This window comes from Xenopus tropicalis, chromosome 4 (genome assembly GCF_000004195.4).
Source record: "Xenopus tropicalis strain Nigerian chromosome 4, UCB_Xtro_10.0, whole genome shotgun sequence".
NCBI classification, from domain to species: Eukaryota; Metazoa; Chordata; class Amphibia; order Anura; family Pipidae; genus Xenopus; species Xenopus tropicalis.
The window spans coordinates 120,674,119-120,702,036 of NC_030680.2; the positions used below are offsets into that span (position 1 = coordinate 120,674,119).

Below are 27,918 nucleotides of genomic sequence, written 5' to 3' on the forward strand. Positions count from 1 at the left end.
TAAAAAAAATTGCCCCCAGCCCCTGTCGCAGATTTCCATAGGAAATCCAACAACGGAGTGGGGGGGGGGGGGGGGTGAGAGGGTTGGAATGCAAGAAGAAAGAGAGTGAGCACTATCAGCTTCTCCCTTTTTACCATAGAACAGGGGTCGGGAACCTTTTTGGCTGAGAGAGCCATAAACACCACATATTTTAAAATGTAATTCCGTGAGAGCCGTACAATATGTTTGGCCGCGGATGCTGCGGGGCAAGGGAGGGTGGGTCCCAAGGATGCTGGATGCGATGCAGAGGAGGGCGTGGCCTGCGCTCGGCAGATGGAAGACGTGTTCTAAGGCTTAGAACACGTCTTCTATCCGCCGAGCCCAGGGGCAAGGTAGGGTGGGTGCCAAGGATACCGGATGCGATGTGGAGGAGGGCATAGCCTGCGCTCGGAGGATAGAAGACGTGTTCTAAGGCTTAGAACACATCTTCTATCCGCCGAGTGCAGGCCACGCCCCTCGTTATTTTTTTAATTTATGATTTTGCAGAGAGCCAGATGCAGCCATCAAAAGAGCCACATCTGACTCCCGAGCCATAGGTTCCCTACCCCTGCCATAGAACAATGACCCCTCCTGGTCAGCTATAGAGCTGGCAGGAGCACACATTTACACAAGTTCAGCAAACAATTACCCCTTCTTAACTTTAGGGCCCAACTTAGCTGTGTATACCCTTAAGGGGACTGCCTGCAAACATAAAGGGTAACTACTTTATCAGCCCCCTACAGGTGTATATACACGTATAACATTTCCCAATTATCATCCCTCTCCCCCAGATTTAAGTCATTCTAAGGTGTTTTTGCTCCTATACAAATGAATAAGGGCTCTTACACATTTTATGTGCATTTGAAAATACATGACAAGCACCTCAGAATGCATAGATTGCAATTACATACATTTTTTGAAACACAACTATTTGCATTTTTCTGTGTTCCAAATGCCACCCTCTATTCTATTTTAATCATGCTTCAAGCACAAAAAGCAGCATGTTGCCTCTTCACAAATGCAATAAAACTTGACTGCAACAAAAAGCAATTCTAAACGTACAAGTACAAACAGGCAAAATACAATGAAGTCAATTAACTGATGCATTTAAAGGAACAGTAACACCAAAAAATGAAAGTGTATACAAATAATTAATATATTTTGTACTATTGCCCTGCACTGGTAAAAGTTGTGTGTTTACTTCATAAACACTACTACAGTTTATATAATAAGCTGCTGTGTAGCCATGGGGGCAGCCATTTAAATTGAAAAAAGGAGAAAAGGCACAGGTTACTAAGCAGATAACAGATAAGTAGCATAGATTCCCATTGTATTCTACACAGTTTATCTGTTATCTTCTTATGTAACCTGTGCCTTTTCTCCTTTTTTTTTAATTTAAATGGCTGCCCCCAGGGCTACACAACAGCTATTTCTATTAACTACAGTAGACTTTCTGAAGCAAAAACACAACTTTTACCAGTGCAGGGCAACAGTACATATTATTTTAATTATTTTAAAACATTTTTATTTTTTAGTGTTATTGTTCCTTTAAGTGAACTCAAACCTCTCTCAAAAGCACAAAACAACAGGAGAGCTTTGGGTAATAGCATATGGAAGCCACTACCATCCAATGGAAACCTGTAGAGGATAAAGTCCCCTTTTGTATGTCACCTAACCAAATGTTTATAAAAACCGTTCCCTGGCTGTGCGCTGGGGTTGATTCTGGCTATGCCAATATGGGGTGGATTTATGAAAACTTATTTTACCAGTTTACTAGGGAGTAAAAAACATTATAAATCAACTGTTCCTTGTGGAAGTGGGCAATGGATGGACAAATGACACAGCATAGGAAATCAGCCTATCTGAGAAAGGATGGGTGGTTGGCGGTATGTGGCTGATGATGTAAATTTGCACCCTTAATGCTTGTGCACTTTCCCTTGGAACAACATTAAAGGATTCCCAAGATATAAGACCATTTATATTTTATTTACATGTTTCCCATCTAACTGTACTGCCTTCTGTAGTGATATTCTGCAGGGGAAAATACCTTTCCATTAAATGCTAAGCTAAAGGAGGGAAAATGCATTCACATACAATAATTTAGCACTGGAACCTTTGGCAATGTATTACTAATGAGGTAGTACAGTAGCTTACAGCAGGGGGAAACCAGGGACCAAAATTGCAGGGTTTCCCCCCAGCTGGTGTGCCAGCCAAAACACCATTTTTCTGTTATCCCAGGTATCCCTTCCATTGATCCAAGTTGGGTACATGTGTAGTAAGGTACCAAGACAATAGCCTGATTAAATAGGTATACAGCATATAAAGCTGCTGAATGTTAAATGAGAATACATCAAACCAATTGAATGTTATACTCTTCAACTAAAAATAACATTTCATATCTGGTTGCTAGGCTTTCTTGACCTTAGCAACCAGGCATTTGTTTGAAAGTCAGAACAAAAAAAATTATAGGTTGCTTTATTAAAATCTAAGTATAAACAATACTAACAATAAAATCTGCCCATGGATACACTTCTGACCCTAGCAATTAATTTACATTTGGAAAAAGGCTAATTATTTAAAATTTTATTCATAAAATGAAAACTAACTACAATGTTGCTCACAGTGTATTCAGATCCAACAGAAGCAAAGTTAATTCAAGGATGACCTTCCCTTTTTACCAGAAAAAGAGCTATCAGAAGTGATGTATTTCCTAGGCAAATTATTTCTTGTCCACAGATGCTCCCGTATGAAATGCCTGTTACCAATATTGTTTAAATCAAAGGACATTTTAAACACCTCTATGAGAACCAACGAATAATGAGCGCCCCATTCCTAAGCCTTCACCCCAAATCTCACACTGACAGTCTGGGTTTACTACCGTAATGCCCTAACTGCAAACATGCAATTGCCAATAGCAGCCAATAAGCAATTAACTTTGAACTACGACAAGTTTGAAAATGAAATCACTGGTTGTTATTGGCAACTGCACTAGTGCAATGTAGCACCTACATTGATAACTAAGCCCCACTGTACACAATTCCCCCTCTCATGGAACCAAATGAGGTCTCTTTGGCTGGGTCTGGCATTTGATCAAAGAAAAGTATAAAAGCAGTTTGGTCAGAAGTAATGAGAAGAGGGGGGAAAAAGGAGTAGATTACTGGGAAAGTTAGAAAACAAAAGCAGTAATGTAAAAGATGTAGAGATTACAAACATGGCGAGGGGGGGGGGGGGGAACGGCTGATACATGGATATTATAAGCTTGGGATACACTAGAAATGAAACTCAGTAATAGAACTTTAAAAATTGATATTAAAGTATTTCATATAATCTGTCCTGGTTTTACCTTTTTAAATATTAAAGACAAGTGGAAACACACTTTTCACATTCCTCATCTGCTTCAATGTTGCATGAATTTGTTAACCCACAGTGGAGGCAGTTACAGGGCTGCATGTGATATTGTACAGAGCAGAGCTTCGCATTCATGCTTGCTTCCGGCCGGCCTGAGCACAGGTCCAACTCATAATTCTAAATAAAATGGAAAGTGTGTATTTTCTTTGGCCAAAAAAATATTTGTGGTTCTGTGATTGGGTTCCAAGATATACATATGTCATGCACAAAACACAAGTTTAAGCCTGGAGAGAGTTCATATATTACATTTTGGCACAGGTACCTAAAAAAACCTGAAGTCTATAATTACATATAGTGAAAGTGAAAACTTTTACATCCTGCACCTTGGTGCCTTGTACTCCAGTTTTCCTACCCTGAAACAGACACTAAGGGGGCAATTTGCTAACATATGTATTCTTTTTCAGCAATTCATTTAGTTTTTTGTGGAAACAAAAGCACATTTTTGATTATTTATTATGTGTCAAAACCTTGAAAAAGGCAAATGTAAAAATACACCATCTAAAAGCTGTCAAGGTAATGTAGAAGTCACTGAGAGCTTTTCAAGGCAATATTTTTCTGTTCTTTTACTTCATGGTATTCAAGTTTTCTGTATTTTTTGGGGGGGAGGGAGCTATTCATGCTATTTAGGTCATGTAATATTCATGAATTGACATTTTTGAGTTTTTTTTTACGCATTTTGGCATCAGCTTTTTTTTTTTAATAAATAAGGAAACAATTGTGCTCTTCTCATTTGTGAGTTTAGATGTGGTAGAAAAAACCTCTAATACTACATAAACTGGAATTTTGCTAAATCTGCCTCCATGACAATAAGCAAGGGGGCACTAAAGGTCACAAACTTTATTTAACATTATTGCTATTATTCCTGCTGACATCTGTCAATAGTGGGTTACTCAAATGAATGAGCTTTGCAGAAAGTGTACACTGAGGTAGGAAATTTTACTATATATGCATTGTACCTGTATATATAAAAAGTAGAAATTGTGTCTTCATTATTCTTGTGTCTTCACATATCCTGATAGCAGTAAATACACCTTTTTTGTTTATCTATTTCAATATCATTTTCCACCACCCGAGTGTGGGCTGTGCCAAGCTGCAGTCTGAAGGGAACAATTTGTGGCCAATAGATAAAGTTTTTTTCATCTTTTGCTACTGGATTTCAACCCTTTAGGTTTATGTTGGGACATTACAGTTCTGTACTTGCTTTCATCTCACGTCATCACTTTTACCATTCCCTGACAAAGGAATGTGGGAAACATATACAGTAAATACACAGTCTACTCATATTTCAGCTGGCTGACGGCATATTTACAATATAGATGCAGAGCTATAATGAAAACAAGTACAGAAATGTTAACAATGTTGATTCTCATGACTGGATGCAAATATACAGGGATTCCTGGTGTATCATGGAAACACACTGTCCAAAACACAGAATCTAAATTATTTAAAGACATAAAGTCATTTTAGATCACAATTTTGAAAATACAACAGAATAAAATAAATCAGAATATAATAAAATAAATCTTGTAGAATCTCACTGCAGTGGCCTCCCAGCCTTTTTTTTAGTATTATTTACTTGCTGTCGAGTGTAAAGAACTTGCTTAGCTACAAAATAAATTACAGTTTTAGTATATTTATATTATATATATAGCATTTTTATTTATTCAGCAACAAATTTTCTACATAAATAAATGTCAAACAAGGATACAAAAATATAAGCAGACATATTTTCAATATTCTTTATACACTTTATCTTCCAAGTTTCCAGACCCTGGTTGCTTCCCAGCCCAAATCCCCTACGGCTTTTCAGACTGGATTACCATTTTAGGGCTTAATTTTGTTACAATGGATTCAAAACATTCACTACTAGTGCATCCCTTCCTTACATTGAAAGTCAGGAAAATGTAATGAAATATCTCTTGAAACATTTTGCATCATATAATATGCAGACACATTTATACAATATTTCATATTTTTCTAAATACATGTTTTAAGAGCTTTAAAATGTTGACTGAAACATTTGTATTATTTTAATTTAATACAAAAATAATTTAGCCAATACAGTTTCAATTAGACTATAAAAACAATTTTAAAAGGACAATAAAGGGCAACAATACTTGAATTATCTAAATAATATGTTGTTAATTTCTGGTAACTGAAAGTCTTCTTATAGGATGGAACTTTGTGCAAATGTCCCATGACTTAGTGAATTGAAATATAAATGGATTTTTAGGGGAACAGGCTAGCATTATGATAAGCAGTTGGCCTAGTTGGCCAGAAGTTATATATAATAAATTAAAATCACAACTGGTTTAAATCCAGTCTGAAGAACTCCTCCAATGTACATTCAGTCTGTCTTCTATGCATAATATTCTATACAATTAAATCAAGAGAACATGACTTCCAGAATCCTATATAACAATTAAACTTCCTTAACTCTCAGAAATAGAACAATGCAACATGCGTTTTCAGCCAAGGGATGCAATCTCAGTGCCAGAGTAACCATGAATTCATGGCTTTGCAATAAGCTGGCACATCCAAGCAATTAAAGCAGGCTATTCCCTTCTTAACAGACCTTCCCAAAGTGTTAAAACAAAGCTATACATACAGTTAATTAAATTCAACGCTCTCTCTCTATATTATATTATATATATATATATATATATATATATATATATATATATACACAAGAGCCATGAATATCCTGTAAATGATATCCTTATAAAGGGTGCTTAGTGATGTCATCAGTTATAATCAGTGCTCAGTGATGCCATTTGTGTCACGTGACTTGTGTATTATAATAATGTACCCCCTGTTGAAAAATATGAGGATATTAGAAGTCACCTTGGAGTTCGATGACCTGTATAAAAGCACTTGGCCTTTAGCCTTGTGCTTTTATACGATTATGGGACTCCTCTATTAAGCTGCTGTATGTAGTATTTACTTTAACACTACGGGACAGGTTTAAATTGGATGCAGCTTTGATTTAATCCCATACAAAATTAAACAAACTCTGTTCACACCAATATTTAGACTACCACATTTTTAGACATCGGTGGGCCATATTATACACAACTATCCCACAAAATAATTGTAAATCTTTAAATCTTATCAACAGTTTTCAATGTAACATTATTCTTAACATCTGTAAATGAATTACTGTAGAAGCTTAGTTAAATGACGTTCAAAGCTCTGACTACCTCAGCCAGCACACAGATCAATAACCAACCTATGCTAAATTTACATAAAGATACAAAACATGCACATGTTTGTGTCAAAAGAAGTGGTGGACTTTCCAAAGAAGTTCAAGTTCTGTTTCCTGTAGAAGACAATTGCATTGTTTTTGTCCTTTTTTTTTTTTGGATGGTTAAGGATTTAGGAAGTGGAAACACAACTTGAAGCATCTTGGTAGCCCATCAATAACCCATTCAGTGTCTAAAAAACGTTTTCACCACTTTGCACAAACATATGTAAAATCGCAGGAAGAGTGCTACAAATCAGCATTTGTAAGCTTTACTGTATTTCAACATCTCTTTGCTGAATTTATGGTGATCCAAAAGGAAGTTTAAAAACTTTCTGCAGCATTTTAGGGGAAGGTGCTGGAAAAGATTTAAATGACCTGAAATAGTAACATAAAATGCAAAACAAAGATTGGTCAGTTTTGTTGCCTACGGCAGCATGTGTGGAAGCCAAGGGATTTATGAACCACAAAAAGTGAAGCTGTTGCTTTGTAATGCAATGCTGATAGCTACATACTGAATATTGCAGAAATCCCAAACTATGTTCCGACCCTACCACTACATATAAGTGCAATGTCTTGGGAAAGTGTATTTATTATTATTAATTATTATCTTACTGGTACAAATCTTTTATTTATTACATTCAGCCAAATCTATGTTTGAAAGAAAATACAAAGATCTTAAAGCCTTTATGCCATATCAGGCAATATGAAGCCATGATTTTGTCAAAGAAAGGCTGGCAACCATCTCACTTTACTGCTGCCTTTGACAATATTAAAAAATAGTGCACAAGAAATGCAGATATATTACCTCATGATGCTCACTTATGCGTGCCTGCAAAATCATAACACCTGTCATTTTATTACCCAACATTTGATTTACGCAAAACCTAAACCCAAATTATATTAAACTGTCACTTACTAGGATTGTTTTTACTACACTTTCAAATAATATGAATATAAAGTCACATATTAAAAGCAACGTGAGTAGTTGAGCAGAAGAATTTGAAGAGAAAGAGAAAACAAAATATACAATATTAAGCCCCAAACCTGGTACAATACAACAGATATGATCTTACACAATACCATAGCACTGCACAAGTTATCATTGTTAAACAATGTTTAGATTTTATATTTTCTGTACTTCTATTTCCGTATCCAAAATGTAAGTCTTGTAGAAGCTATAAGCAGCTGCTCAAAACAGATTTGTAAAGAAGGGATAAATAGGAAATTGCTTCCCTCCTTACACTGATGATGGGTTTCTATTTGAACTATGCCAGGCTATGTGTTTATTGGTAGCACACAGCAAGTGAAGCTGCCACACAAAAGGTTTCCACGGATTCCGAAGGGACATTTAGCTTGGGCATAAGTGCTACAGGAAAATCAAGCTACTTAGAGCTAATTCAAGAATCACTTGTACACCAGGTCTTGCTACACTCTGGACCTCACGGCAGATTAATCCAGTATGAGATTCAGAGTGGAATTCTGGTGGGCACGAGACAGCCCTCCTTACTGCCTGCCACAGGAAGCCTGCACTCACTGGCACTCACTACATTGTGCTTCTGAATAGCAAGCAAGTTAGGGGGCAGAAGGAACTCAACCTATGTGCTTCCCTCTGCCACCCCTTATGAGTACAGCACTGACGAGTGCAGGCAGCACTGTATACAAGGAGGAAGCACAAGATCCTGCCCCTGTGGGTGCAGGTCAGGAAGCAAAGTGTGAAAAACTTAAGTAGGCTTATGTATGTTTTTCACACTTAACACCCTGCCCAGTCAATGTTAAATGCCCCCTATCTCTGTATACATTTGAACACAAAGGTACAGCCTTTACCCTCTTTGTTTGGTCAATATCACTAGAATGTTTAACAATCTAAAAAATTAAACAGCTTCAGTAAAATGGCTGTTTTTTTGATGGTCCTGACTAAACCAAATGGTATTCTTTATACATAAAAATAATATATCTTTGTTGTCTTTATATTGAGGGGAAATGGCAACACCCTTAGCCAACTCACTAACTGTGTTTGTCAAACACAATCACTAGTTCTTTTCAGTATTGAAATTTGTACCCTAAAGACTTGGGAAATGCTGATTAACATGGCAAGCAGAACACCTGAAGTCTGAGCTAGCATATCTAAAATTTGAAGCAAAACATCTCACTAACAATATTTAATATATATTCAGATTTTAGTTAATCTACAGGATTCCCCAAACCATATCACCAGGCAATGACACCCACCCTACCTACATGTCTCACATGTCAAACATTTAATAGCCTTTAGTATTCACAGAAAAGTGTTTTTTTTATATTCATTTTGGTTTATGCCAGCTATTACATATAAACTAAAGACATTTTAACCATACAACAACTAACTGAAACTCCATTTTTTAAAATTCTTTTGCTGTTTTTTTTTTTTTTTTTTAGACCTTCAGTATGTAATATACAGTACATGGGAAGATGGACAGTAAAGGTACATTAATGTAAATAAATTAACTGTGCAGACTTGAATCAGGTTAAGTGGATTGGTTTTGGCCCTTTTTTGATACTAGTTCTGAAGTCATTTACTTATTTTATGAATATCTGGGCCTATCTAATGTTGGGTACGATCTAGCCTTGAAGTGACCCAGCTCTGAAGTTGCCAAGTGACCTGCTAGGGCTGTGGCACACAGGGAGATTAGTCGCCTGCGAAAAATCTCCCTTGTCGCGGGCGACTAATCTCCTGGAAGTGCCATCTCACCAGCGAAAATGTAAATCGCCGGTGGGATGGCATGATGGGATGGGAAATCGCGGAAGTTGCGGAAATACGGCGCCGCTTATGCTATCCCACCGACGATTTACATTTTCGCCGGTGGGATGGCACTTCGGGGAGATTAGTCGCCCACGACAAGGGAGATTTGTCGCAGGCGACTAATCTCCCCGTGTGCTACAGCCCTTAAACAAATCTCAAAACAGCAGGGGGGTTTATCTACTACATTATAAAGACAGGACAATAAAAACAAATGGATGATGAGGACAACTAATTTTTGAGCTCCTGTGAAATATAATACAAAATATCATGTAAAAGTGTGCCTAAATCCTCAAAAACAGTGCAACTAATGTCTTTTTAAATTTGGGGAAAAGACAGTGCTGCAGGACCGTAAAAAAAAAACAAAAAAACATCAGCATCAGAAAACTCTTTTTCCTAATGTGAAAGTATAACTGCTTTTTCTTTAAAGGGAATAGTTTACCTTGAAAATGTTGGTCCAATAAGAGATATGTTGTAATTCTACAATACAACTGTCAGCCCAATATATTAATATACATCATCTGTAAATGGTTAGATGATCCCTTTTCAAACATGAGCCACATTTATTTTGCCTAGAGCAAAATCGAATGTAAACCAGAGAAAAGGGGAAAGAATCCCTAAAAAAGGGTTTACAAAACATCTATAAAAATGCCATTATCCTTATGTTTAACACCATGCTGATTTAATCAAAACACCAGTGTTTTATATCAATATTATCTTTAATAATATTTCTAATGATAACATAGCCCTTTCCCTAGTGCAATATAAAGTGCTTAAAGTCAGAAAACCCACTTGACATTTCTTCAGCCATTTCTATTTTACCCTGTGTTAACCTCTTGCATATTTTGGTACTGGTAGATTCTTTGTATCCACTGAATTGTATATTTGCTCTTTCTCTTCTTATCACCTCTATCTGTACCACAAAAGAATGAAATGTTTCACTTGTGCACTGAGAACAAAGGGACCAATCTTTGTTTAGAGACCTAGTATTCAGTTATTAACAAGTATAAACATAAGGGTATAACAATTTTCTAGAACAAACAGATGAATAGAAACAGTGGTCACAATGACCTAACAAATTACCTAAATGTTTAGCCCACATGTTCTGCCCTGTAGTTGTTCAAACTGTAAGGCTAATGGCACACAGTTAAATTTCTTACAACACACACAAAGTGGATTTTGGCATGGAAACACTGAAGTATGCATTTTACCACCAAAATCGGCTTAGTGTTTCCAGACAGGCTGATTCCGTGCCGGTCAGTAAAAAACACATAAAGGGTGCGGAAGGCAGCAGATAGGTTTTTTTCTGTTGGCATATATATATTATACAGCTACGGTGTGCCATTAGCCTAATGCAAACTGAAAAATAGTGGGTACACTGGAATCAGGAAGAGGCACAGGGTAGTAAAACAATACAGTCTGTTTTTCCAAACATAGCTTAGATCTGATGGGTTTTGACCAAACAGACATTTAGGGTAATGGCACATAAGATGTCATCACCCGTGGAAAATCTGCTCTACTATGGGCAACAATCTCCTGAAAATGCCCTTCCCTTTACTAAAATTCATTGCAATGGTGCACGTCTGTTTTTTTTTCATTTATTTCTCAACACCTCCTTCCGATTTCAGTCGATTTTCCAAGTAGTGACTGTACTAAATGCACACTAGTGTTGCTTTGCATACATGCCTATAATGACTCCCCCAGATTAAAAGCAATTAAGGAAACCTGTGTCGCAGGTTTATTAAACATTCACTACAACATATGAGATACAAGCCTCATGTAGTTTGTTGTTAATGTATAAGACATTTAGGGGTAGATTTGTTGCAATATGCATAAATCATTTGCAAAAATAATAAAAATCTCACAACCTAAAACCTGATGAAATTTAATTTTTCTTTGAAAAAACACAATTGTGGGGGGAAAAAAACAAGACTGAAGAAAAAAAAAAGTTTTTTTTCTTGCCATGGTTTACATAAATCACAGGAAACCTTGAAAATGAATGAATCTGCCACATAGGTTATTTTATCTTTAATGTGGTGTGGATAACACTGTAGTAGGGTGCTATGGGCAACACTTTCAATTAAAAAACACTTGCAGCCTGAATCTCTGGTCTTTACACCGACTCTCAGAATAGCAGCTCCACCCCTAAATGTGTAATTTCTGGAGTGCTTGTTTGGTAGCAGTGTGTGTTGTGTTTGCTTTCAGTTCAGAAACTGGAGGTTTTATTAAAAAAAAAACCCCATAAAGGCCTGATACAAACATATGTGATAAACTACAGAAGTGCATATTCCCAAAGCAACCAATCAGATCTTTGCTTATCTTGTGACAGACTGATCAAAATAAACTGCTGATTGGCTGCTATGGCTAACAGGATTTGTGCAGTTTATTATGTAATGTAGTAAATGAGCCACAAGTAGTCCAAAAGTGCATTAATGGCTGTGTAATATGGCAGTCATTTCCCTCTGGGGTGCTACAATTAAGGACCTTTTATACAAGTTTAAATACAGGTTTAGTCACTTAGGCCGAACATTTTAAACAATCACCCCTGCAAATTAAACTGAAATCAGAGTGTCCAATGGTAATTAGGGAAGGATTTGATACATGCTATTTTTGCAAAATAACAGTGATTTGTGGAAAATGCTGTAAAGAGTACCTTTCATCAGGATATATATATATATATATATATATATATATCTACATACATATATATAAAGCTCACTAAGACAGAAGCAATTAGTATAGATAGCCGTGCCAATATTGGTAGGACACACATTTGTAAGACACATATTTCAGAATGTAAACAAAGAAACTGAACAGGGTATTAGCTCACCATGCTTACAGAGTGTGGCTAAAACACCTGTGAATATTTTTGAGATACTGTCTGAGTGCAAATATATAAGTGCTTTTAGTATAGGAAGCTGTGTAAATACAGTGACAAAACCTGTAATTAGTGAGTGCATTTTAACCTGTCTATATTACAAGATGCAAGCATTAGTGCACCTAGAACACCTATCAGTAGAATAGGATATTGAGTAGAAAATGAAGTCTACCCAAAATGCCATATGCCATGGCTTACACTAGATCTGCAATGCCTGACATTTCTGTATTTAAATTCAGAAGTGAACTGTGGCAGACATAGTTCATGAGCCTATCTACAATATCTCATTGTAACAGAGTTCATACCAAGGGATAAATATATCAGCCTTGGCTTTACTGTAAACAAAGAGATCTTATTGAGTTTACCCTTAAACCACAAGCTAGAGATGCACCACCGGTGCACAAACCTAATCCCGGATTTAGTGCATCCCTGGCACAAACTATTGGATACACGCTTCTTATGTCTGTGCTCTGTAAAGAACATCTCCAAACATTAAAATACAGGGTGACAAGCTGAAAAAGTCAATGCAATTTTAAGTGCAGCCAGAACAAGTTCACAAATGTTGTAACATAAGATCATGGCCCTGCACTCTCCTATACAGCCTCTTTAAGAGGGAAAAATAATTGGTTTCTATACAACATCCCTCTTTTCCTATTGTCTCCTCCCTGCATTTAAACATAATTTCAGAAGAGGATGGAAGAGGAATAACATAGATAGAGCAAAGATGAAAAGATAAGGCTAACAGTCGCTTCCGCGGTCCCGGAAGAAACCTTCTGCTGACCGGGCTTCTCGAAATGTCACTGTGATGGAATTTGAGGTGATGTCGGTGACAATGATCTCGCTGGGCCTAGGGACGGCAGGAAGCCAAAGAGGTGGAGTCGCTGGTGTGCCATTTTCTAAAGCAAGACAGGACACATTTAGCAAATTTAGAATAGTTGCCTTTGTTCAAACAAACATAACCAACTGAAGATAATGAGTTAATTAACTTTTAATAACTTGCAAAGACAATTAAACTGAATTTAATATAACTTATAATGTAACTTCGAATTCATTACAAAGATAAAATTCAAATAAAATAAATGAGTCAAAATAAATAACTGAAGTTTGCTAACCCACTTCTTAACGTAGCAAAATCTGCCACTTGCATAGTAAGTAAGATTAAAGATCATTCAGATGTGCATGGTCAGACTGCCATACCCCCAGTCAATCCTACTGTGTGGTTTAGACTCATAGGAGAGCTTTGTAATGAGATAATAAGGAATAGTGGTATTAAAACAATCAATAGGAACACACAATTTCATCTTTACTGGCAAAGCAGAATTTGCAGTAAGCAAGACCTTTAAAGAAGAAAGACAAATTCTTGCAACAACAATGTTATTTATTATCTGGAAACCCTTAATCAAAAAAAAAATCAAAACAAAGGAATGTCATTTAATTTACAAACAATTCTTATTTTATAATCATTTCCTTTTTCTCTACTACAGCAGTATCTTAGTACTTGCTGGTACCTAAGACAGCACAATCTACTTTGCATCATCTTTTTTAATATTTGCATGTTTTTTTAGTAGTCTTAATGGTAAGGACCCATGGAGTGGTTCAGTCGCCCACGATAAATCTCTGCTATTACGGGCGACTAACTGCTTCGAAGCGCAACAACAAGAGTAGCTGGTGGAATGCCCTTCACATCGCTTCTGTATTCTGAAGTTGTGCTAAGTTTTTTCCAGCAGCAACTTTGCGTGGCTTCAGAAAAAGAAAGCAATGCGAAGGGCTTTCCACTGGTGATTCCTATTGTTGCCGGTGGAAAGACATTACAGAGTGGTTAGCCGTCCAGGATAACAGAGATCTATCACGGGCGACTGAATTTTTTCATGGGTCTTTAGCCTAAGGTTTGATGATCCCAGATATTCCAGATAATTGATACTAAACTTATATGCCATCTTCACTTTTTCATCAAGCACAAAACATTGCCTTGGCTTTAAACTTTTTGCTGCCAACTGCAGTGTTCTAAATGTGATCAGTCATGTACTACAAATGCAGTAGATTCTATGAGCTATATTATTAAGGGATTAAAAAGGTTAAATCTTGACCAATTTAAAATGAAGTATTATGTAGACAGTGGTATTCTAACACAACTTGCTATTGGCCTTCATTTTTTGTGGGTATTTTTTTTTTAAATTATATACATGTGGTTGATGGTTCTTACTTTGTAGTAACCTAGTAACCATACAGCAGTTAGACGAATTAGAATCAAAGATGAATAGTACAGGGCCTAAACATAAAAATGAGCAACAAAAAAATAATAAACGTAAATCTGATTTTTGGGTCACTGACTAATAACCAGATAACATTTTTAGTTGCAGGCTAAAAAATATAAGTATAAGAGGCTAAAATTATTTTTTTTTTTTAGGTTCAATTCCCCTTTAGGGTTAAATTTGATCTTACTTAGGAATATTAAAGTCAGTATAAATATTTTCAAGGTGAAGAAGCGTGCTCATCTTAAAGGAAAATTATACCCCAAACAATGTAGGTCTGAATAAATATATATAACATGAAACAGCTCATATGTAAAACCCTGCATCATCTAAATAAACCATTTTGATAAAAAAATATACTTTTTTGGGTAATCCTTAATAGAAAATTGCCATTTTAAGTACTAAGGGCTACCCCACTGGGATCATACGATTCACAGTGCACACAAACAATCCAAGGCACACATACATGTTAGGTCTCATCAACCAATTGATGGAAGAAGTTCTGCCCTGTTAGAGCTGCATTATTTCTGGTCATGTGATCTCTGAGGGAGCACACAGCCCATCACTAAATGGTGGCTCAATTTAAACAATTCTGGTAAGTAACCACAAAGTCTTGCAAATGTGTAAACTGCAATTTTTGATGGCAGTAGTCTTGTATCTAACTAAAGAGATATATGATATATTATAACTTTATTTATTGAAAATGACCAATGATGAGACCTCAGTGGTCCTCAAAGCTTACAGAATTAACTTTCATATATAGAATTGTTACATTTAAAATGTAAAATACAAATTAAAAAAAAAAAAAAAAAAACGCTTTCATTATTACAATTACCCAAACTGCTGGTTCTCGGAAGAGCTGCTGTATGTTGTGAATAGCGGGATATTTTTTTGTCTTTTTTTTTTGCCTTATTTTTTTTTTGCTTTGCAAGTCTCAGATCTGTGTGTAAATAAGAGCCTTGCTTATTTTTTTTTTTTTTTTATGGAGGTCTTGTGAAATAAAGTACACCTCTGATTTTTACATTTAGACAGGAATTTTCTTTGTGAAAAATTCCCCATGCCTCACACAATTAAGTTGGACTCATGCACAAAGGGGCATAAAAACTACCTAAACTTCCAAAACTAAACAAAAATGTAATGTAATGTATGTAAATGTCATGCTACCCCTGTCTCACTTAATTCCATTCTAAAGTGATGGGACTTCTCAACAGTACAAGAATCTATCACTTCACAAAGATGGGGGTTGTGGTTTTCTTTCTGTGAAATCAGGTATTTTTATGTTACTTATGCCCAATAGAATACGCTCATGTCAAAAAGTGGAGTATATTTTTCCTTTAGTGAGACCTGCATAATTGGTGGTACTGCTTTCTATCTGGTCTTTTTTAGGAACAGAAGGGTTTCACTTATGATTTAGGTATATTTCTACAAATCCTTTTGCAAGTGTACTTTTACCTTCAAGGCCTTGCTCTTCCATTGATTTTTCCTCCTGCCAATCAGGAATTGTTTCAGTCTCTTCCTTTTCTTCTTCCTTTGCAAAGAAGTCTGACCTCCTGCTCAATGGTTCATAGGTGGAAACACGCAGGAACTTTTTGCGTGACAGGCACAAAAATTTTCGGCCTTTACGCTGCTTGCTGAGTGGGAATTGCAGCGATTTGGCTTTCTCTGGCACTGAAGAAGTTGGTGTAGTTTTACCACCCAATGCAGGATTAAATCTTCTAGACAGTGAAAAGCAGAGGTTCCTTTCCTTAGATTTGTGTGCACTACGCAGGTCCATGCTGTACAGTCTCTGTAGCAAGAAATAAATATTTATACATGCATGTATGTGTGTCTTTTTATAGTCAAAGCTGTTACTTTTACCTCAAAATAACACTAAAAGTGCTAAACAATGGATAGATTTTTTTATTGTTTAACCACTTTATGAAAATTGCAGGCAAGAGAAATGACCACTAACAGAGTGTACTACAGTCATTACCTGTAGGAGAAGACGTTTTGGTTTTGGACCACGTTTTCGGCACCCTGAAGCTCTTTCCTTTTCTTCCCTAAACCACCAGCATAAAAAAAACACATTTTTTAATGGGTCTGCAGCATATTTACAAGTCATTCAAAAGTATAGCTCCTTTAAAATGGAGGGACAATGTATTTCTATGTAAATACACATTGCCACTTATGCACAGATATCATACACATTCTCAATAGTCAACAAGATTACACAAATCCAAGTGACTGTGCCACATCTAACGTTGTCTGTATGATGCTGTGCAAGAGTCCCACAGATGAACTACATGTAGGTGACACATGGCAAAAACTGGAAAAGAATGGAAACATTTGTTGAGTTTTATTGGAGTGAGATACCAATCATGATTCCCTTTGCACACACTCTGTCCTTTATTCTTGTATTGATTGAGGAGGTTTCAATACAATTATTGATCAGTTCCCATTCTTCCATATCAATAGACTATTTAACTTTGTTTCCCTGTTATGCATTTGTTTGCTCCTCTCAACCATTTTTTTTCTTGATTGCATTGTCTGCATATAGAACATATTTTGCCTTTTTTACAGTACATACATGTTTTCAGTGTGTCATTTTGTAAATTCCAGAAATCCTTCTTACTCTCTATAATTTAAAATGTCCTTTATGCACCAACAGTTTTAAATCTGAGAGGTAGTAATCTGGTGTTGGTGTTTTAGTTTATTATGTGGTGGTGCAGATTCAATCTTCAACTCTATGCACGCGGTAGCGGTGAACATGAAGTACAAACGTGGTGGCTGCCCTATATTATTAAAACACTGTGGGAGGATATTTAAGATAATCAGTGATACCCAAGTGATAGAACTTACTTCTGATCCCTGGATGGCACTGTTACTACAATAATACAATCATGTCAAAATGAACATAAAGTCTGTAATCAAATATGCTTCGTGGTGAGATGGTTAATTGCAAGAAAACTGTATGCCACCCACCATACAAGAGGTTTCGAACCAGTTATGGTGGGTCATGGAGAAATTAAAGGCTTTACTATGCAAAAAAACTGGCAAATGTATAAAGGTTTGGGATATATGGTTATACCAATAACGTTTACTAGACACCATTTAGGGTGTGCTTATATTTTGGGTCTAGCTCAACCTCCCCATCATTCTTCCCCAAAACGTTCCTAAACCTTTCACCCATTAACATTTATTGTCTGTTTAAATATATCTTTATTTAAAATAATTCATGGCAACTGTGAATACATTACAAACACAAAGCATCAACTCATTTTTCATTAAAGGGATGCTGATGCCATTCTAAGGACCCGGTGTCAGAATTTGTTTGACAATTCTGAGAAACTGCTCACCACTCTACTGGGTATTAGCATCACTGAGCTCCGACACCCCTCCAAACCGTTAATTCCTGATGCAAATTATGTTGGGTTGAAAAACCCAACATACTGTTTTTCGAGTTCAGCTTATTCTACCTCTTCTTCTTCTTAGCGCCCCCCATTTTCTAAACGCTACTCCTAAAGTTTTACGGGTACAACACCCAAACTCTCCACACTTCTTCGCCCTATAGCGGAGCAGGTTGCTTGCGCTTTTCTAAGCGATCCCGCCCCCCGTCTTTTTGTGGCGCTGCTCCAAACACCCCAATTTTCCCATTGACTTTGACAGGGAAGATTTTCAAACTGCTGCCACTCTTACAGCTTTGAAGCTACACCCCCCAAACTTGAATAACATAATCATGGGGTCACCCGGAATAAAACAGCAACATTTGTTGGATGACCCCAAAGTAGGAGAGGCCAACAACAGTCAATCAAATTTCACCCATTGACTTTTATGGGGAAATTGAAACTGCTGCCAATCTTACAGCTTTGAGGCTACACTCCAGGTAAATGCGGTTCAAGGTTAGAAAAAGTGGACGGGGCCTAAACAGCCAATCAGATTTTACCTATCGACTTTCAATGGGAAAATTCAACCTGACACCGGGGTCTCTAGGGGACTGCATTTTTAGTTTTTAAAAAGTGGGTGGAGCCACCAACAGCCAATCAGACTTCACCTATTGAATTTTTTTGGTTTAAATTTAAAATGCTGCCTTTCCCACACTATTTATGTCAGGGTTCCCAAACTTTGCACAGTCAGTCACTGGCTGACTACATATTCAGGGTTAGAACAAGTGGGCGGAGTCACCAACAGCCAATCCATTTCCACCCATGAAATTTCATTAGTTTATATTTAAACTAATGCCATTATTTAAGTATTAATTCCAGGGTTGTTAAACTTTCCAAAGTTAGTCACTGGGTATTTGCCGTTCAAAGTTAGAAAAAGTGGGCAGAGCCACCAACAGCCAATCACATTTACTTTCAATAGTGAAATGTAAAATGCTGTCAGTCTCAAAGTTTTTTTGCCTGAGTCCCCAAACTTTGCAAAGTTGGTCACTGGGGGACTGCAGTTCAAAATTAGGAAAAGTGGGTTGGGCCACTAACAGCCAATCAGATTTCATCCATTGAATTTTATTAGTTTAAATTTAAAATGCTGCCATTCTCACACTATTTATGCCAGGGTGCCCACTGTTTGTCACTGGGCGACTTTGACTCTAGTTTAAAAAAAAAAGTGGGCACACCCACCAACGACCAATCACAATTTACCTATTGACTTTTATTGGTTTAAATTTAAACTGCTGCCGTTCTTTAACTATTAATCCTACGGTCCTTAAACTTTGCAGTTAGTCACTGGGTAACTGCAGTTCCAGGTTAGAAAAAATGGGTGGAGCCACCAACAGCCAATTAGATGTCACTCGTTGACTTTTAGTGGGAAAATTTAAATTGCTGCCATTCAGACACTATTAAAACCAGGGTCCCCAAACTTTGCACAGTAGTTTTTACTATATAACTGTGATCCAAGGTTAGAAAAAGCGGGCGGAGCCAACAACAGATCAGATTTTCTTTAGTGACTTCACGTTTTTCAACCCAACATGAAGTTTGTTCTCAACTGTCCTAGTCTGAACTGCTTTCTTATCCCCCCCATAATTACTCTAAAAAAAAAAAAAAACAGTAAAGATATTTAGATCCATTGTAAAACAGAACTTTTCAATGTTACTTTTCTGTTCAGGGGGTGGGTTGAAATACTCACTTTTCCTCGTATGCCAAAACAAGACGTGGATCCAGAATGTGCTCCTCTGGCTCCCACGTGCTGTATCTAGAAATGTAACAATAACAATTAATATGTATAAGTCAAACCAAATACAGCTCCTAGACTGTTATACTGTTTTCATATTTGCAATATATTATAAATTAAAACTGATATTAAAAATATCTTTCAGGACAGTATTGGTGATCAAAATGTCTGCAACTCACATTGTCATCAAAAGGAAGCAGCACCGTTTGCCTGGATGGCCATGATTAATGGCCAAAAACTTACACATACAAATTTCATCCAAAGGTAGATAATCCCTCACAATGAATCATACTGACGTCTGCCATACAGGTTGACTTCATTAAAGGAAAACTATACCCTCGAACAATGTAAGTCTCTATAAAAATATATTGCATAAACAGCTCATATGTGAAACATTGGTTCGTATAAATAAACCACTTTCATAATATATAGCTTTTAATTGTGCCACTTGGTAATCCTAAAATAGAAAACTGCCATTTTATATGCTTAAGTATTTTAAGGGCCATCCGCTGGGACCATATGATTCACGGTGCACACAAACATGTTAGGTCACATCAGTCAATCAATGGACAAAATTATTTTACTCCCACACTACACTACCACCTGTTACAGTTAGAGCTGCATTATTTCCTGTCAGCTGATCTCTGAGGGAGCACACAGCCCATCACTAAATGGTGTCTCAAGGGAAAAGATGTAAAAAGATTCTTTAATAGGCCACTTAATATGATAAATGCTTATCCAGCTGTCCAGAGAATGGTACCAGTTGATTGGCTACTATATGACACCAGACTTGTTGCAAACATTTTGTCCTTAATTATATTGTCCTATATGTTCTGAAATCATGTCACTCTACAATACTAGACGTAACACCATTCAAAACAATGAGGTTTAGTAAATATGTATGTGACACCGTGGGACACAATAATCCGGCTGAACCAAAGGTGTATATATCTAAATTCTGTTCCATCTGTATACTGTACCTTTGTTTAAGAATAAGTGTGCAGAAAATATTATGAGGTTAGTGGCAAACAGCCAACTCTTCTTGAAAGTATGACAAAGAGATCTTAGATGACATGACATATAATTGGCTCTTGCCTGAAATAAGTGTGAACCCTGCTGGCTGCACAAATGTAACATCCTATTTGCTGGTATGTTATAACAAGTTCTAACTACCCTTTAGCTACAATACTGCAAGGCATTCACATAAGCAACTTGCACCCTGCACCAGATAATTGCTCTTAGCCATGCTAGGGCCTCTTCTGCTGGCATGTGACAAAAGCCTTTAATGTTCAACAGCTTTTATTCATGCTGCTCCTTACAGTAGCAAATTCTAGGATAAAGTAGTTCACAACAGAGTTCACAACCCTCCAAAAATCAATATATATGCAAGTTATAATTACCCAAAAAATACCAGTGCTACAGTGGCTAAACATTGCTGAGGATCAGATTGCACCAATAATGTGCTGAAGATCTATAGCCATAAGCGGTTTCTAGCTTGTAATGTATCACACAGCCTAAATATATAAAAATATCATAAGGAACAAGTTTGATTTTCTCTCATTTGCATCACCAGTATTGGTCTAAGTGAAACATAACGTTAAAGCCTGTTACACATACACATACATTAGAAGTAACTCATTCTGGTGAACATCAAATGCATGTTATGGAATGGCCATGTGAAACTTCAAGTCACGCAGCTAGCTGCTGACAAACAAAAATCCCATTATTACTATACTTGGCAAGTGAATGCATCAGACTCACAGGAGTTACACATGTGCAGTGACTGAAAATATGTGTGTACTCATCAATATTCTAGCACAGTAACAGTCTGGTGGCTACATGGTTAAAAGACTATAATAAACACAAGTGCAACTAATTCATTTTACAAAAGCATAGGTAGTTGAAACTGGAATCTTTTGAGACTGCAGCAAAGATTCCCTCTGCGGCAAATGGTGACTGCAAAACAGTGTTTTGCATATAATGCAAGGTCCCCCAGGCAGCTAAAGGGTTACAAGACGCGCACCTTCCTTGTGCTGTTCCTGCGCACACTGCAGCACAGGCTGAAGTAAACAAGCGAACATATGACTCATGCGTCACTCTCTGTCATTCCCCCTCCCCGAGTTCTTACTCCCCCGGTCAGATTAGAGGTGATAAACAAGACGTATTCAATAGGCAGTCCTTAGCTACAAGCAGGCAGTGCCATGCAGAGAGCACAGCTCACTCTGTAGCTAAAGCATCACGCAGCCTGCAACTGAAAATGACTCATACTCAGTACAACAAAACCATATATTATCTATCTATCTAAATAATAAATTCTGCTGTATTCTTTCTTTCACTGAGTACTTCTGATTCCACTTATTACCTTTCATTGTGCTGCAGTCTGCAGAACCTGTGAATCCGGTTACTTTCTTACTTTTTATTTTGCAATTGCAAATGAAAAGGTGACACACTACTTATTAGAGTGCACTGCCTCTTCTTGTGTGTGAGTGTATATTGTAGTTAATGTGCTCCTATATAGCCTGTGCCATGTTTTGCCATATTTCTTTTGATTCAGCAACAACTTATTCAATCTTACTACATGTGTAGGATCTATTATCCAGAATACTTGTGACCAAGCAATTTACATCATCATACCTTAATATTTACTTAATAAATATGTAAACATATATTTTATTTTTTTTTAAAAAAGCCAGTAAGATTGACACCATTGTGCTTAGTTACAATCAATTACAAGGTACTATTTAATTATCACAAAGAAAAGAGAAAAATATAAATTTTTTGTTAAAAAAAATTCTCGATAATACCATACCTGTAGTCTATCCATCAATGGTTTCCAGCCATGGTGAATCTCAGAGAGATCCAGCCAAGGGTATTTTAAATGTGAATTTTCTTGTGCTAGCTTGGAATAATGAGAATAGGTGGCATGACCCAATTCTGTGCTATCTGCCAGGACCAGTGCAGACACATTAACTCCTTTCTTTAAATTAACGTCTTTCTCTTTCTCAAAAAATATTGCATTAAAAAATTAATAAATTGCAAAACCCTGTTTGTGAATTTAGCTTGGAACATTTGTAGGAAAAGGAAACATCCATATTAACATTTGATGCAGCTTTTTTCCCACACAGAACCTTTTCCCCCATAGTGTATCATGTGTTATTTACTACAGAAATTTTCAAATCTGCATCTAAAAGTGTAAAAGCCCATTTTAAGATGCTATAATCCAAGTTTTTCCATGAGGAAGACAAAGGAAAACTGTTGAGCTATTTTTCCAAATGTTCTGATCTGCCACCTAGTGGTCACTGCAATGCTATGCTGATGTCTATGGAGATGTATGTTTTTGTGAGGCAAGCAACATGACATTTCCTGCTCTTAAATAAATAAAAAAAATGATATATATATTTTACTATTCTGTAAATAAGCTAAACATTTGAACTTACTTGCTGGTAAAAGGCAAAACACTTATTGTAATTAAGGTATATTCTACAAAACCATCTTCTACTGAAGCTGTAGTACTTAAAGTGTTTACTGTTACCTTTAAAGGAGAAGTTCACACTTTAACTTTTAGTACAACAGTGAAAGTCTAAATGGTCTTTATTTTTTTTTTTAATTATTTTGTTTGTTTGTTCAGCATCATTACAGTTTGGCATTAATCTGCAGCAATTTGGTTGCTAGGGTAAAATGTACTCTAGCAACCAGTGGTTTAAATGAGCAACTGCACTAGGAATAGGATATGTCCTGAGTAAAAAGCAAAGACCATTTAAAAATCTGTAAAGATGTTCAATAACAGGCATCCCAAACCTTTTTTACCCATAAGCTACATTCAAATGTCAGCCTAAATGAGGCAGTACACCTGTTTTTTATGCAAACAAAATCACTTTTAAATTACTCTCCAAATCTGACTTTGTGCACAAATCACAGACATCCATAAAAACATCTTTGGCTGTGAATTGTGTAAAAGGGTTAGGTTTTATACTTTTGCTCTATGTCAACAACAATAGTTTTATGAGGGGAACGGTATTGTTTGTCAGACAGAGTACATAAATCAGTGATTAGCAGTGTGCACATTTACAGGGGTCTCACATGTGGCCCTTAAGGCTTCATATTAGATACTTGTGTTGGTGAATGCTCAGTACAATACTAACTACCTTTCTGTTCAGTGCAGCACTGTGGGTTACACAAGGAATCACCAAATGAAGAATAAATACTCTGACTTTTGATAAAAGTGGCATTTTGAATTCCTTTACAATATGAGGATGTCCACAAATAGCTTTCCATTGTGACTGGGCATCACTGACATTACAAGTGCTAAGTGCCAAGTTCTGGCACTGCTCACCATGGTCACTAAAGCTCAAACATCCACAAATATACTACATACATTACTTTATTTTAAATGCAGCTCTGTCCTTAATTAAGAAGTTCTAACAAGGTAAGATAGTAGGATAAACTAGTAATAGCACAGAAGTGTAAACAGACAATACATTATCTTAGTGGCTGTCAACTATACATATGGGCTTGTTTATTAAAGTGGTGAATCAGCTAATAGAGCTGCACAACATTTTTGGCCACAAAAATAATAATAATCTTTGCCAGCACTGAGCCAGGGCAAATCTCTATGCTTAACTCTGCAGGTGCAAAGATTAGTATCTTCAGGTGCAAAGATTTGGCTGCTTCACTCACCATTTAAGGGTGGCTCATGGACAGGACATGGGCATTTATTTTGCATGCCCCTAACTTGAACTCTATTCAACTGGCAATATTAAATTGTGCACTGTGTCTGATAAGGAAATACACACCCAATGGCACAGAGTACACACATGACATATATGGCAAGTAACCACAAACACTGTAGTTAGTGCTGCAGTGATGGCTGCAATTCTGCGGTTATTATTGTGCCCATAGCTGCACCTTTTTTTAAATAGCTAAATGTGTTTTTTTATATTCATATAGGTACCTGTCACATACCTAGCAATGGAGAAATAATGGTGTGTTTGTACATACTTGTGTGCAAGCATTTGTTAGTATGGCAGCTTATAAAAAACTACTGCTAACTAGTGCAGTGCTAAAGCCAGGAAAGAATATTATTGTTAGAATGAGTGTCTTATAATCACTGCAACTGAAAGCACAGATAGGGAAATATATGAAAGTTCTTTCTGTGCTACTTGGCAAATTGTAATTTCCACAAAGCTCCACTTAACACTGGAGCAGATAAGTAGAAAATTCTGGAACTTCTGCACTATGTACTAAAGGAGGTGCTTGCATCTAGGAGGGATCTTTCTCACAAAGCTAAATTCACTCCGACAACCTATCCCTCTCCCCCTTTCCCCGTACAGTTAAGTCTCAGTCAAATTTAACAAACCCTCTGCAAGTATTATACTGAGTGTGTAATCAAAAACATAATAATTCTTACTTGGGAGGCCAGCCCTTCCACTTCACAAGATATTCCACTTTACCCTATAGGAAGAAACAAGTAGGCAGAGATTTAAATTAGGATATTATCAGACTATATCAGAAAAAAGCTACATTCCTAAATTTTATTTACAGGTAAATGCAAATCTATCACCAGGCCATGTCCCATTCTAAAATATACAGTGTTTTGAAAAAGTACAACATTCAACAGTTCACTTGTGTAATATGCTATAGTGCTAACCTGCACTGGGAATTCAAAGAAGACATCGGTATTATAGAAGGTATCAGCTATGGCATTCACTAAAACTGTATCAGTGACACCTATGTTATAGCTCAGATCCCAAAACAAATTGATGATGTCAGGCCAGCTGCTGATGTCATGTTCTATTTTACTGTTAGCAGGTTCTGGATTACAGGAAATGCTAAATGCAACCTCTGTGCAGCATGACAGTGGAAGCTGCATTAGCAGCAATATAAAGCATTGAACATTCCCACTTGCCACTGGCACAAAACCTGAAGTCATTTGGATACTTGTGTATTATGACTAACAAACTAAAAGTTTGGCTACTGGTAGCTATTTTACTAAATGTAATGTAGTACATTTGGTATATCTGGTAGGTTACTCAAAGGACAGATATTCCCCTTAGGCGCATTTTAAAAAATCCATGCAAAGGCATATGCACGGAAGGCAATGCCAAGCCGGGGGGCCCTGTATTTGTAACTTTTGTGAGATAGTGATTAATAGGGATAACAGTCGGTCCCCTTCCAATGTGAGACTCCCTAATGTTATCAGGGTTCATCTGGGGTCATGCTCTACTCATGCAATAGCAAAGCAATAAGCAAACACACCCACCCGACCCCTTCCCGTTACCTTCCGGATCCTCTTCTTGCGAATACTTTCAACTGCGAACACTTGCTCTCCAATGGCAGACAGCTCCATAACAGAATCTGGAGTACTTTCCCTAAACCAAGGGCTCTCCAGTCCACTGGTGGTTGAAGCCCACTCTCAATGCAGATGAGGGATCTGTCCTGTGTTGCAGAATGAGAGATGCACTGTGACACACCCCCTCTGCAATGCACTGCTGCCAACTATATGCTGTAGCACTCTCTAGTCTGATCTCAGTGTAGCTACAAGGGACAACTTCTCCTTGGCTTGCAGAGCAGTGCAGCAGGCTTAATGCTTCCAGGGCAGCTCCTTGCAAACAACTGCTGCCTTCAGGCTTCACAGATCAGAACTATAACAATTACAATTCTGACGTACACCCCCCTTTCTTATTTTTTAGAGACCTGCTATTCGCCCCTGAATGCTGCTCACCCTCATTGCTGTATTACTGCTGCTCCTCCTTGGGATGCTTTCGAGTTGGCCCACGCCCCCTTAAAAATGCTATGGTCCTGTAATTAGCGCAGCTCACCTGCTAATGCCTACCCTGCACAATGGTGTCCTGCCTACTCACTGAGTGCCAATGAGTCAGCTTGCACAGGCTCCCCGGGTAGCCACACACAGAGACGCCAGCGCAGATACTGCTCCTTCTCCCTCTCCTCTTTGCATTACAACCTGCGCAACATTTTCAGGGAGCGCGCAGGCACAGCTCGGGCACACGCACCGGGAGCGCGCATCATTCAGTTCGCGCCTACCTGCCCCGCGCTGACGTCAGCCGACCTTGAGCGCAGCTGCTGGAGAGCAGGGAACAGCTGACCTGCCTATGGCGCTGACGTTATACGAGTGTTTACGATGCCCTGATAGTTGGGCAGGTAGTGTCCTGCCGAGGGTGCTGTTTCACAGGGCGCGACTGCGCCGAAAAACTGCAATCGTAAAACATGAAGGCTCAAGCACGCCCATGTATAGAGTGCATTTAGCTAAAGTACTCGGAAGCGGGACACATTCTCTCATGTCACTAATACCGCACTGGCGCTCTGGGCTCACTCATAGCTTGCTTTTAAACCGTCTACGCTGAAAGTTAGCATTTTATTGAAATGGCATTATTATTGTGAAATCTTAATTAAAATAATTTGTGCAGCAAAGTGTTCTGGGGTTATGTGCCTGCTTTGCCCACTGGGTGTGAATGTGTGGCAGGATGTTCTGGTTAGTCACATGATGCGTGTTTTGCCTTCACTTTGAAATTGTACCACAGATACTATATAGCACGGATCCCCAACTAGAGATGTAGCGAACTGTTCGCCAGCGAACTAATTCGCGCGAACATCGGGTGTTCACAAGTCCCCAAATTCGTGAACTTTTGGCGATGTTCGCCATTTTGGGTTTGCCGCGTTTTTTCGCCTCGGTTTTTTCCGCCGCGTTTTTTCGCTTCGGTTTTCGCCTTTGCGTATACATAGGAATAGCTTGCGGGTTTTTTTGCGTTTTTTTTTTTGCCGTTTTTTTTACAAAGTATTTTTCAGATAAATTTTTGCCCTTGATCCCCCTCCTGCATGCCACTGTCCAGGGCGTGGCACCCTTTAAACAACTTTAAAATCAGTTTTCTGGCCAGAAATGGCTTTTCTAGGTTTTAAAGTTCACCTTCCCATTGAAGTCTATGGGGTTCGCAAAGTTTGCGAATATTCGCGAGTTTTGGCGAAAGTCCGCGAACGGGTTGGCGAACATTTTTGGCGATGTTCGCTACATCCCTATCCCCAACCAGTGACTCAGGGGCAACATGTTGCTCACCAACCCCTTGGGTGTTGCTCCCAATAACATTAAAGAAGGTGATTATTTTTAAGTCCTTGGCTTAGAGGCAAGTTTTGGTTGCATAAAAACCAGGAGTAATGCCAAAAAAGAGCCTTCTGTTGGCTT

General features: G+C 37.6%; 1 protein-coding gene across 6 annotated transcripts; it reads right to left on the reverse strand.

The window, feature by feature from the left end:
- Positions 1-5,059: 5,059 nt before the first annotated feature.
- Positions 5,060-26,859, reverse strand: cbx7 (chromobox 7). Of its 6 annotated transcripts, none has more exons than XM_018093005.2 (7): positions 26,766-26,859; positions 26,002-26,159; positions 25,132-25,175; positions 19,680-19,745; positions 16,549-16,615; positions 16,029-16,362; positions 5,060-13,220 (listed from the first exon to the last, which is right to left on the reverse strand). In XM_018093005.2, exons 2-7 carry the CDS (start codon positions 26,068-26,070, stop codon positions 13,063-13,065), a joined length of 738 nt encoding a protein of 245 aa, XP_017948494.1. In that variant the 5' UTR covers positions 26,071-26,159; positions 26,766-26,859; the 3' UTR covers positions 5,060-13,062.
- Positions 26,860-27,918: the final 1,059 nt, after the last annotated feature.

What these genes read in the sequence shown, in the direction of transcription:
- cbx7 (XM_018093005.2), bottom strand. Translation starts at nt 26,070, where the DNA reads ATGGAGCTGTCTGCCATTGGAGAGCAAGTGTTCGCAGTTGAAAGTATT. An exon ending in TGGAAGGGCTGGCCTCCCAA is followed by an intron (nt 19,746 to 25,131) that starts GTAAGAATTATT and finishes TTACATTTCTAG; the next exon opens with ATACAGCACGTGGGAGCCAG. An exon ending in GTTTTGGCATACGAGGAAAA is followed by an intron (nt 16,616 to 19,679) that starts GTGAGTATTTCA and finishes CTGGTGGTTTAG; the next exon opens with GGAAGAAAAGGAAAGAGCTT.